Genomic DNA, 12465 nt, shown 5'->3' with positions numbered 1-12465 from the left:
CTAAATTCAGGGGCGTAATTTCAGGAGGAGAGTGGGCGTGGGGTATATAACACCCTAATAAATGTATTTTCTAGCATATAGCTCGGCACAGGTGATTTAAATCGGGAACGGTGAAGTATCTCTCGGATCTCACCAGGCATTTTTAGATAAACACAGCCAAAAACACACACACACACTATCCCTCTCTGCTTTGAAAGTCTTCAAAAACGTTGGTCGTTTTAAAAAATATTGTGTTTTCTCTCACTTACTATCCCTGCCAATATGCATTCATCTCCCTTTCAATCGCCCCTGTAGCCCCTCTCATGCGCCCTGCTGGTAGTATAGTGTATTTTAACATTACATGCCAGCGTGGGTGTTGGAAAATTTGAAGTCCCCCACCTCCCTCCAATTTTACTGACCAAGCTACGCCTCTGAAAGGTCTGAAGTGGATAACCACCACCCACAGGACTCGGGATATCTTCTAGTCTAAAATATGTGCTGGCCCACACAGCAGGACGTGTGTCTCACTATCTTACGGCGCGCACTCACGTATCCTCCTAATTAAAAAAAAACGTTAGCGGGCAAATGTCGCTCTCCTTTATGCAGCTGATAACTACTGGCCAACTATTGAACCCTCACTAATGCTTCCTCTATCGCACTGTAAAATACATGCTGCATATTTTAACAGCGGTCAGTTGGTCATAGGCCATAAAAGCGGATGTTGCCAGTCATGCTTTTCAGCCAGCCGCACTAAGCATGCTGGAACTTATAGTATAATTGTTCAGAATATGTATATATATATATATATATATATATATATATGATCGTTATTAGAGCAACGATTTCCGTCCTGAATTTTACCTCACATTAGGTTGTTTCTCATTTTACCCGCATGTGCCTATAGATGTGTAGTCCTGTGAGGGACTACGTGATCGATATGTCGATTGAATTAAAGCATGCGTATGACTTCGGTGAGCGCAATGTAACTCTCTTTTAAGAGGTAGAGTTCTCTTTAAATCTCAGTGTGCCTCATCCTTAGTGGGCGCGTCGTACTCCGAGGAGCCCGGGTTCATATATTTTTCTCCAGCTGTCGGGAGTCGGGCTAGGTAACGGCGCGCACCTGCTGGGCATTACCTCGGCCGCTGGTCATTGGGCAACTGGGACGGCATATAAACGAGGAGGGAGGTAGGTCAGTTATTTTCACCTTTTGGTCTCGTGTAGCAGTTAACATGCCGTGTATGGCTGTTTTAGGGTTCGTTCTTTGTATTTTGATTCAGGGTATCAATTCTAGTCCAGGGAGGCGAAACCCTGGGAGAGATTGGTTCCAGTGGGGCCTTTCAGGTAGTCGTAACGCTCCAGGCATCGCCCTGAGTAGCCATTGGACTGATGCCGGGAGCCGTGATGTGTCTGACTGGAGCCCGGTGACCATGCAGTGTCAGGAGGCGGCCATGGTGGTCACAGTCCAGAGAGACCTTTTTGGAACTGGAAAACTAATCCAGGCTGCTGACCTTAGGCTGGGGGCGGCTTTTTGCAAGTACACAATTCTCAATGCAAACAACACGATCACCTTTCAGATTGCTCTTCAGGACTGTGGCAACACGTTGCAGGTAAGTTCACGCATCACCCCGATAATGGAATGGGTGGGTTGTGGGGAGGGGGTTATTTAAGTTAGTCTGTTTTCAGCTTTATGATATATTTTGTTATTTCGTGATTTTCTTCAGCTCGTGCAGTACAGTGTCTTAAGTACTTCACGACCCCTTATGTTTTAACCCGACACGCTGCACCCTCACAATAAGAAAGTGATTATCTTTGTAATGCTTCTATTATAAAGACATTTCTACAGATTTTCTTTTGCTGTGTAACGCATTTATGGGTTGAGAAGATCAAAGGATCGAGTGAAGCCGCATAGAAGTCAACGCTGCCAAACCTTACACCGGTTTCTTCTACCTCTCGAGTTTCTAGTGTCTCTTCCACCCCCCCCAGCAGTCGTGTGTGTTTGGTGTTTTTTTGTTTGTTTTTGGGCTTCCTAGAACTTCTACTCTTGTGTTTACTCGTAAAATCTGACCTTCAAATGCCAGGATGCAAAGGGGCTAATCGAAACTAGGTTAGATACACCCGCAGTGACTTGTGGGGGAAACGTGAAAGATCTCTGAGTAGTGCAGGGTGCATCCCAGTCTGGTGGTTTAATTTTAGCGCCAAGAGACAGTTCACATGGCACCCTGTTTCTAGGAGAGCACAGCTGTTGGGAGTGTAGCTGTCACTGTGCCGCAGCACCGGAGTTGCAAGGCCTGAGGGGCCCACCGAACCCTTCATTTTGAGATCACTTTCCTTTTTGTCCAACGCTTGAAGGTCAGCTGATCTAGCTACTAAAGTATTGTGGACAAAGGGAGCAAGTTTCCGGGACATCTGGGCTTCCAGTTCTGTCCCAACAATTAACTACTATCATGCAGTTAAAAGCTGAATTTACACCTCTCACTACTTAATTGAATAGCTTATTCATTCTTTTTTGTTTGAGTAAGCTAATATTGATGGTACACAAACACCATGAAATATTTAAGGCCTTTTAAAGGAAGCAGCCTACTACGGATGTGAGTTGGAGGATTTTTGATTGTGTTTTGTAATGAGACCCGTTATCCCCACAACATACCGTTCTGGCTAGCCTAATTTCTAGGGTGTGGTTTTTGAATTGCTTGTATGAAGACTATACCGTAAAATGCAGAATTTCCTGATAATAGTTCTAATCTCCACCAGGCACAAAACGCCACTGAGGCTAAACGGCCTGGGGAGTATCTGGAGACTTATCTCTGCAACACCCGAGTTTTTCACAGGTCTTTAAAAGACAATTTACATTTATCTTGTGAACTCGTTAAGGATGCTCAGTTTATTTCACTGGGTCCCAGTTCTGTCTATTCCTTACACTGTTTTATTTTTACTGCCACAGTGGGAGAATGTTTTTAGTGACCAAGCAGCTCGTGAGTAGGGATTCCAGCTTTCCAAAAGAAAAATCACCCATTTGTTTGAAGCGTATGTGAAGGCCTCGCTTGGATATTAAATGGGGTGCATTTATTTGTAACTCGACTTTTCTGTTATTGCGTTATTTAATTTGTAATGGAACATCACTGCAGCCCAAGAACTCATTTAAAAGTGTTTTTCTAGTATGCACAGATGAGCACTAAAAATACCTGCTGTAGATCATTTTTACCTATTTTTGTACTGGCTGGGACCTCAAAATACCGGCGGTGCTGGTAGAAATCCAATAAACTCGCAACCGTAATAAGGAGACTGAATGTTTGTTGCAGGATTAGATCATTATTTATTTATTTCCTCCATCCCAGATTGAATGCCATAATAGAAATACTTTAGCTTGTATCTGAACCTACGCCAGCCGTCAATACAATGCGGAGTTACTTCACGTGTTTGGGAATAAATTATGCATACAGACAACTCGATCTTCATTCTCACTGCTCACTCTTCAATTTCATGCTTACCCTGCACTCGGCGAATTTACTGTGCTCACTATGCACTCAAGCCATTCTCCCATCTCCTACCCTGCACTCACACGAGCACACCGCTCATCCTGCATGTGATGCTCCACTCAGTGGTTACACTGCATTCACACGGTTACCCCGCACTTGCATGTTCATCCTCCTTTTACCCTCGCTTATGTGAGCACACCACTCACCCTGCACTTAGTGACCACAATGCACTCGTGCCACTCGCCATAAACTCATGCCATTCTCCTTGCGGTCACATAAGTGCATTGATCACACCACTCACCATGCGCTCATGCTTTTCACCCTCCACTTAAATGAGCACACTGCTCTCATGTGACGCTTCACTCTGCAATCTCAGTCAAACAAGCACATCACTCACCATGTATTCATTCCAGCCACTCTGTACTTTCACCCGCACCCAAACTTGTATATCAAATTGGTCACCCTGCAGTCACTCGTCACGTAGCTGCCTGTGCACTCACAAAGGCACTGCAGTCGCTCACCCTGCACTCACACCACACAAATGAGCACAACACTCACCCTGCACTTCCTCCCCTCTCCTTGCACTCACACCTCTCACCCTTTCTTCATACAGGCACTCTGTTAATTCTGCCTGCACACAGAGACGATAGTCTCCTGGAACTCATAAGGACACGCCACTCACTCCACTCACTCTGCGCTAACTCCTCTCTCCATGCCCTTATCAGTCACTTTCACAGATCACTCTTCAATCTTGTTGCTCACCCTGCACCACACACGGGCAAACCACTCACCTTGCATTTGTTGTTCACACTCCTCTCACTTGACACTCACATGGACCCTCCTCATCTTGCATTCATGCAACTCATCCGCATATTTCACTCTACACTTACACTGCTCGTGCTGCACTCGCACTTACATGAACAGACCACTCACTCTGCACATAAAATTTTACAGTTCTCATGAATATATACATATTTCTAAAAAGGCACCCACATAATATCTGCTCTTTTCGTAGTACTAGATGCCTACTTCATTCCATCTGCAACAATGGGGCTGGTTCAAGAGTGGACTGAGAATGTGGGATGGCTCGAGACTAAGGATGACCATCTGGGGTATGCTGATTGTTAGACCTATCATCCTTGACGTGGGTTTCCCCAGTATTTTTACTTTTGCCTCCTATATTTTTACTGTGAGTTGGACTTACTTTTTGCTGGTCTTGATGCTTTGGGCACTTTGACACTGCTGTTCAGTTCCAAAGTGCAAGTGCTCCCTCTATAAATTGTTGTCATGGATTAGTGTTTCCATAATTGGCTTATTTGACTATGAAGTGTCTAGTCCAGTGCGCTGCATGTGCCGAGGGCCTGTAAATCAAATGCTGCTTGTGGTCCTGCAGCACTGATTGTGTCACCGACATAGGCAGCCTTGCAAAAGGTTTTCAGACCTGCCAGTGCAGTTTCTAGTCGCAGCTGGCATGACTTGCTGGTGGGGGAGGTTAGTTTAAATTGAAATGTGTAAAAAAAAAAAAAAGTTAACTCTCCTTGCCTGGTCCTGTGTTCCCTGCTCCTCACAGGAAACGGGATCCCTCCCCTAAGCCAATTACAAAGCTGCTATGGCAGAGCTGTGATTAGCTGGGACACTGACCTCACAGGTATATATGGGGAGGCCATTTTCCCCATGTAGGCTGCATGCAGCCTACATGGAGAAAAGGGAGTGTGTATGACTTGTTTAGTCAGCCATGGGGCCGACCAAACAGTCAGCCCCCTCAGAATGAGCAAGCCTCTCCTCCCCTGCCTTAGAGAAGGACAGCCCTCCCCCCAACTAATCCCTTCTGCTTTCTCACCGTGCAAGAAGCAGAAACCTACAATGGTATTTATAATACAATTTTATGTTTCTGCTTCTCGCAGTGGTGCAACGCTCCTCCGCCCACATGGAGGAGCCGCCCAGGCAGTGTGTATGCAGTCTAGTACTGCCATGGCGACCTGGCAAGTGCACCCACTTACCAGACACTAACCATCCCTTGTATTTCCATAAGTCACCCCTAAGGTAGGACCAAGGTACCCCTGTGGGCAGGGTGAAGTGTATGTGAAAGGTAGGACATGTCCTGATAGTGAAATACTACCAACTTCGTTTTTACTATTGAAAGGCCATCTGTGCCATAGGCTATAATAGGAAGTTTATTTATAACAACTTAAAAGTATAACTGCCCATGGTAACAAGGTAGGAAAGTGGTGGTTAGTTTGCCTGAACTCCGAATATAAAGAGGCATCTTTTTAGTAAGGATTTTTATTTTCTGGGTTTCAAAATACCTTTTAGAAAGTGGGTCTTTTCATGCTTAGCCATCCAGTCTGCCTCTGCAGATTTGTGTAGTGACTGTCTGGATTTGAACAGAATGCACATCCCCAGACCCTGTCAATTCAGATAGCCTCGAGGGGGGGGGGGGGGAGGAGCTGTGTCCTTTCTTTCCTGGGTGAGTCAGGGCTGGGCTGAATAGACCTGGGCTGTATTTAGAGTAGGGGATGAGATTTGCTTTACTCCTGAATATCCCTGGTCTACCTTGGTCAATGCGATCTCATCTCCTGCCAGGGAGGACAGAACTGTTTTTTGCTGAGCAGATCCTCTGCCACAAGGCAACAAAGGAATTTTGACTTTAAAAAATGGGGTCAAGACTCTCCACTTTTAGACTTCTTCTGGAATTGAAGAGGAACCTCCGTCCAGAATAGCCCTACCCTTTTACTGTGTGCTGTCTGCAGTTTGCTTGGCTTGCAGTAGCTGTTGCTGGCAAGGAAAGTAACTGTGCATCCAGCTTGACCAGTATCTCCAAGGTCTTGGGGTAGAGCTTGCACCCTGTTCAAGAAGTCGCAGGAAAAGCAAAGACTTCCCATCCCTTTGGGCACTGTCTCTGAAACCACGGGTTTGAGTTGCCATAGAGAAGAGCAGCCGACTCCATCGGAGTCCGTTGCTGTTTGTCTCCAGAATGCACCGCCGCACTTCGCATCGCACCCCTGGTCTATCTGATGCTGCTGGACATCAGTCTCTGATCCGCTGCGTGCACCACGTCCTGTGGACTCTGCACCACCTCACTTCACTCTGCTATTGAGACCAAACCAACAGTCACTGCTCATCCAAAACTCTACCACTATGGTCACCTGCAGCTTGACCTGCCAGCACTGTCCCACTCCGCATCGCAGACCTGGTCTTACTGATGCTGTTTAATGACCGTCACTGAGCTGTTGCCTGCACCGCACCTTGAGGGCACCGCACGCTGCACTGCTCCACTTCACATCGCAACTGTGATGGTTGAAAAGCAAATTGACTAATGGAAGTGTGAGCTGCGTGCGAGTATGAACAAGTGCAAGAGATATAGTGTGTGTACACGTTATGCATGTAAGCGTGCTGCGGGTCTGGCATACTAGGTTATTCTTACCTTCTGGACAAGGCCATTAATAGCATATGGATGAGGTGTTGCCTTTGGCAAACTGCAGTCCCTGAGATGCTTCTATTAAGACATCATCACTGGCTGTGGGGACTCCAACTATCTTGAGTCACTTGCTAAGCCATACCCAGTGGCAGGGACACAGAACACACACCACCATACCAGTTTGAAGGCCCGGACTTGATTCACCAATTCTTAGTATATGGTGTGGATCCATAGCAAAATTTTGGACCGGATATTTGTGGTAACTCTTGTCATGTGAGTGTCTGTACAGAATCTATAGGGGGTGATAATGACTAAATGCTGACCCTTTTTAGACATACCCATGACTCTAGCTAATGTATCCATGGTACATTTCTGGTGCTGTCATGCTGAATGTACTAATTGACATAAGGGGCTCACCCATGAAAAAATGAGTACTATGGTATAGTGGTAGTAATTTCTGACTTTAAGACATTTGGAAAAAATGAGATCTACCCTAGGAAAGGCCAGGCTTCCCTGGTGCAACATGAAGGGACTGGAATATTTCATGAATGCCCTACAAGTCTGGCGGTTTAGCAAATTTGATCCCAGGATTTGAAAAAAACTTCTCAGGAGAGATGTCTACTCTCCCTTAAATCATCCACAAGAAATGTTAACTTGTTTCGTTTACTAGGATTTGGGAAAGTATCCCAGCACTTACATAGATCTTTCCCCCTAATGGCTATGCGGTTAGCTCTGACCTATTTCTGGTAATGCTTGTCCTGCACCATTGCTGGGAGCAAGACTGGTATTAGAGTGCTGCGACCAGTGCAGCTGGTGTTTCCTTTGGGGGTGTGCGGTTTTGTTTACTTTTTTTTATTTTTATTTTTTTTGGTTTAAAAGCACAAACTTCCTTGTACATCAGGCAACAATTCAAATGTCAAGATGACTCTGGTGGTTAATGTTCCTACTGGTGAGTTCGAAAGTTTGACAATTTTGACTCCTAAAGTAGAGCGGAGGGTTAATGTACCTGCTCCAAAGAATGTGTACCATACAGGCAGTAGAAACGAATGAGTAGCACAATTAGTTAAACAAAAATATATACATCCGAGGCTATGGAGATATGAGGTGCACTGTTAGAGTGGTAGTGAGGGAGTTCATGTTTGAGAAGGAGGTTATGGGGAGGAGTCTTTTAGCGATCCTAACAGCTGCTGCCAGTGTTTGATACAAACCTAGCTAGGGTCTTAACATCTCCACCCCCTGAAGCTTTGGTCTAGTGGCGCCCCAGAATCCCATGACAAGGGTGTGGACAATGGTGTCTGCATCCCTTTTATCATAAAGTAATTTTGTAGGTGTAGCACTGGAGACAATGCGGTCTTGGGGTAAAGATGACTATGGAATTCTTAGTAGGCCTCCTTAATTCTGCCACTAACTACCGCAATTTAGTGTCCCACAGCTGTCCCTTGCTGCCTATTGAACGAAAGAATCCATTACCTTAATTCTAGTTGACTACTTTTAAATGTGAGTTATAGTATCCTGTAAACACTGGTAACTTATTGGACACTAATACTTAGCAAGAGTTTTTGAAGAATAGCGTGTAATTTTGAGCAGCAAGGACCAAAACCTTCCAATTTTCCCTGAACATTGGGCACATTCTCCTCCAATATTGCCTTCTTTCCAATCCCATTTACCACTTGGGACTTGAAGCCACTAGGACTGGTTAACTTTTAGTTTCCATGGTTTATAAGGTCCTCTGCCTGTGTAAGTTTGCTTTTTAACTGACTTGCCTCTACTTAATTCATTTGGACCACTTTACTCTGTGTGGAATATAAGATGAACTAAATTGTTACTGCTCTTTTGCAGGTAACACCGGACTCATTGATCTATAGCTCCATTCTAACCTACAACCCAACTCCTCCCATCATCAGCACAGTGATTACCAGAACGAATCCAACTTCAGTCCTTGTTCGCTGTGTTTATCCGAGGTAAGGAACTACAGTTTACCATACGCTGCACCCCATATGGCTTAACAGCCAAGCATGCAGTGTTCTCGGACACCTTGCAACTGCTTATCGCAAATATGAAGGTGGAACATCGTCTTTTGGGGAATAACCTAATTTTACTATATACATGTATACTGATATATCCCTGGTCTGATCACTCTTGCAGGAATAGAAACGTGAGCAGCAATGCCATCAAACCCACTTGGGTCCCTTTCAGTTCCACCATCTATGCAGAGCAGAGTCTCTATTTTTCATTGACCCTGATGAACGGTAGGTTGGGTTGATGAAAGATTGGAGGATAGTCTCTCCAGCCCCCTCCCCTACAATTGTATTTGCTGATGTCCTGTTCCTTGTCCATCTCTACAGGTGATTGGAGCTCGGCCAGGAATAACTCCACTTTCCAGCTGGGAGATGTCTTCAACATCGAAGCCTCTGTCCAGACCGGAAGCCATGTCAATTTGAGGGTCTTTGTAGACAGCTGTGTGGCCACTCTGAACCTGGATATGAGCTCCAGCCCAAGATACGACATCATTGGAAATAATGGGTAAAGTATACTTAAGGCTGGGTTTGAGTCCACCTATTATCACAAGAAATTGAAAAGTTTAATCTGGCAACATTGTCTGACTTAATGTTGAAATATGACTTTAGAATATTATACATACATGAATCACTCCTGGAGCTGGACTTCATTTTTGTGACCACAGCTGCTGTGACCCTAACTACTCAGTGTTTGGTGATCAGGATTCTGATGCATCCAAATAAGGATAAACCCAACCTCCTCCTTTTCCAGTATGTTTGTTAGTCATATCTTGCACGGGTGCCCTAAAAGGCCTCTTAATGTAACTTGTCATTTTGCTTTTTTGTCATGTGGAATTTAGCCAGGTGGTTCCTTAATGTTATCTCAAATACACTATTATAAACCCTACAGTTGGAACCAGTTGCTCATGTATACATTCCAGTTTGTGCTGGGAAGGGAGCTATACTGAAGTCCTAAACTTCAACTCATTGTCTCATTGTGGCTCTTCATCACACTTTGATCTTCTTAATCTGTGTACTTAACGCTGCAAAATCCATTGCACTATCAATCGCACAATCTGGTGTGCTTGGAACCTGTCCCTATTATTGAAGTCTTCATCCTTCTCTAGATGCTTGCTAGACGGGAAGCTGGCAGATTCCTCTTCAGCATTCGTAGCACCAAGGGACCAACTGGACAAACTCAGGTTCACAGTGGATGCCTTTAGATTTATTGCAGATACCAGATCGCAGGTGAGTTTAAACGTTGGCCGCTATGGCACAACTAACCTTCTCATGAATCCTAGTAACGACTCCTTTGCCTCCCAATAGATTTATATCACATGCAATCTGAAAGTGGTGCCTGCCGTTCAGGATCCAAGTCCAACAAGCAAGGCTTGCTCCTACAGCAAAACTGTTAATGGGTGAGTAGTTGTATGATGGAAAATTGAGAGTGCTTACTGCCCTTAGCATTTTTTTTTTCTTCCTGAAGAAATCTGGAGTTGTGCAGTGTGGTGGGTGGGGGAGGGGGACCTTTCTTAGGGGTCTTTTGCTTTGTGGACCAGAATGGCTTTATTTCCAGTAGACATTGCTGAATCTTTCCTCTGCAGTTGGCTTCCAGTGGAAGGTCAAAGTGGAATCTGCAGATGTTGTGATGCAGTCAACTGTGGTGCAAGAAGAAAAAGGGGAATTTTTCCTGAATTAGGTGAGCTGTAAAATTGCAATGTTGATCAATCTACTCTAAGGGAGTCCTTAAAATTTCAGATAGAAAAACATTTCCAATAAGCTGCGATCTTGTCTTTCTAGAAACTTGCAATTGTTTTCAATCTCCTTGGACACTGCTCTAGACAATATAGTTATGGTTTGCTCTGCGAAGTGCTGTTGACCTGTAGTTGTACAAAAAATGCAGACTATTTCTCATTGTCTATAAATGGCCGCATCTATTTCCTTCAGTTGGAAATGGAGCATCAGTATTCTTGATCTGTAAGGCTAGAAGATTACTTGGAAGCCCCAATACTGGATCATGTGCTATTGATTATTGTATGTCTGTGCCACTTTCTCACCTGGTGTAGAATGGTAACCCATGCCTTCTACTCTTGCCCCCCTTGACTCCTTGCTATCACAATTTCATTTTTGACTTCTTAACTCCATACAAGTCCTGGGGTGGTTTTTGTGTTCTCTACTTCTCCACCCCATAACATTTTTACTAGTAACCATGTTGGGAGAGCATGCTTTAGTTGTGAATCAATAGATTGTCTTTCTGTGATTCTTCTTGACTGTGTTAACCCCATGCTATTTTTTGGTCTCCGAGAAGATCTAAAAGTTTATGCTTGTGAATTGACTTGTTTTCATGAGTTATGTGCAGCCTAACGTGCATTTTTTCCATTTCCTTGATAGCTGCTGAAGCTTCTACAGCCCAGTTTGCGATACTAGGGCCCCTGACCATTCAGGGACAGAAGGCTCTCCCCAGCATCATTGAAGAAGAGGTTGAAATGAAGACCTTGAAAAGTATGTGCTTTTATGAAAACAGCTGTGTGGTAATTACAGTACTTTAGTGATTTCTGGAGCTGTCACTTGTTTGTCTCGAACCGTAACACCCCCCCCCTCCTAAATGCTCTAGTATCCATTTCTAACGTTCTTGCCTACAGGGCTGGCCTAAGGTGTAGCAGCGGTCAGTGAGAATAAACTGTATTTTGCTCTGATTAAATCTTCTCTGAATTACCAGGCCCCTATAGCTTGAGTTGCTAACAAAAGGTATCCAATTCGACTTAAAGCTGAAATCTAGAACTAACTTAGTTGGTATGTGCGGTGTAGGCATTACATTGATCATGCTGTTTAATTGCATTTCTGAGGAATCTAGAGCGTTTGTGACTAGTTGGAGGCCATGTTCTTTTCTGCCACTTCCAAGGTGGTGTTATGATCCTTTTGTGAAGGGTGGTCTCTTCCGATGTATACTGCAATTGAACTCTGTGCTTGTTTTATTTTCACAAAATGCTAAATAAAGTTGAAAAAAAGTGGTCTCTTAATAATCTAATCTGTTCTTCTTGTAGGTGCTTCTGTAGAAGACCCCTGGATGGTCCTGGGCCTTATCTTGGTGGTGTCTGCGGTCATGCTGTCTTTGGTAGTTTTAGGAGCCGTTATGTACAAGAGACGTCTGTTTTTTGCCTGATCTGTAAAATAAATGCTGAATTGATCTGAATGCATCTGTGCTTATTGTAGTCCTTGGATACCTTAAGCTTGAGTTGTGCTTTTGGTGGTAATCTGACATGTATATCGTGCTTGAGGTTGTGGGGAGTATGGTGGGGGCTGGCACTTCCTCTTCCATTAATGTCAGTCAAATGACTGGTTTCACTTAAGGCGAGGGGAGAAGTTTGCCTACGTCCCATCAGTAGGTGATGGCTATCCCAAAAGATATAAAGAAGTCTTGTCTAAATAGTTTTGCCTACAGAAATACTGTCCAGGTTTGACTTTGCTGCCAGTGAACGCTTATTCGAGACAGCCCTTCTCATTAAGAAATCATGAAGACTGTTTTTGTAGGATTAGACCAGTTTCAAGATGAGGTTTCTTTTATTACTGTCGGTACACTTTTTTTTTTTTTCTT

General features: G+C 44.3%; 1 protein-coding gene across 1 annotated transcript; it reads left to right on the top strand.

Moving 5' to 3' along the window:
• The first annotated feature begins 1171 nt into the window (after positions 1–1171).
• LOC144771741 (zona pellucida sperm-binding protein 3-like) lies at positions 1172–12061 on the top strand. The gene is made up of 9 exons (XM_078656049.1): positions 1172–1586; positions 8713–8834; positions 9019–9122; positions 9219–9396; positions 9998–10118; positions 10197–10288; positions 10475–10569; positions 11262–11372; positions 11915–12061. Exons 1-9 carry the CDS (start codon positions 1209–1211, stop codon positions 12031–12033), a joined length of 1320 nt encoding a protein of 439 aa, XP_078512175.1. The 5' UTR covers positions 1172–1208; the 3' UTR covers positions 12034–12061.
• Positions 12062–12465: the final 404 nt, after the last annotated feature.

The sequence above is a fragment of the Lissotriton helveticus genome, chromosome 8, assembly GCF_964261635.1.
Source record: "Lissotriton helveticus chromosome 8, aLisHel1.1, whole genome shotgun sequence".
Classification (NCBI taxonomy): Eukaryota; Metazoa; Chordata; class Amphibia; order Caudata; family Salamandridae; genus Lissotriton; species Lissotriton helveticus.
This window is presented reverse-complemented; position numbering and strand designations above follow the sequence as displayed.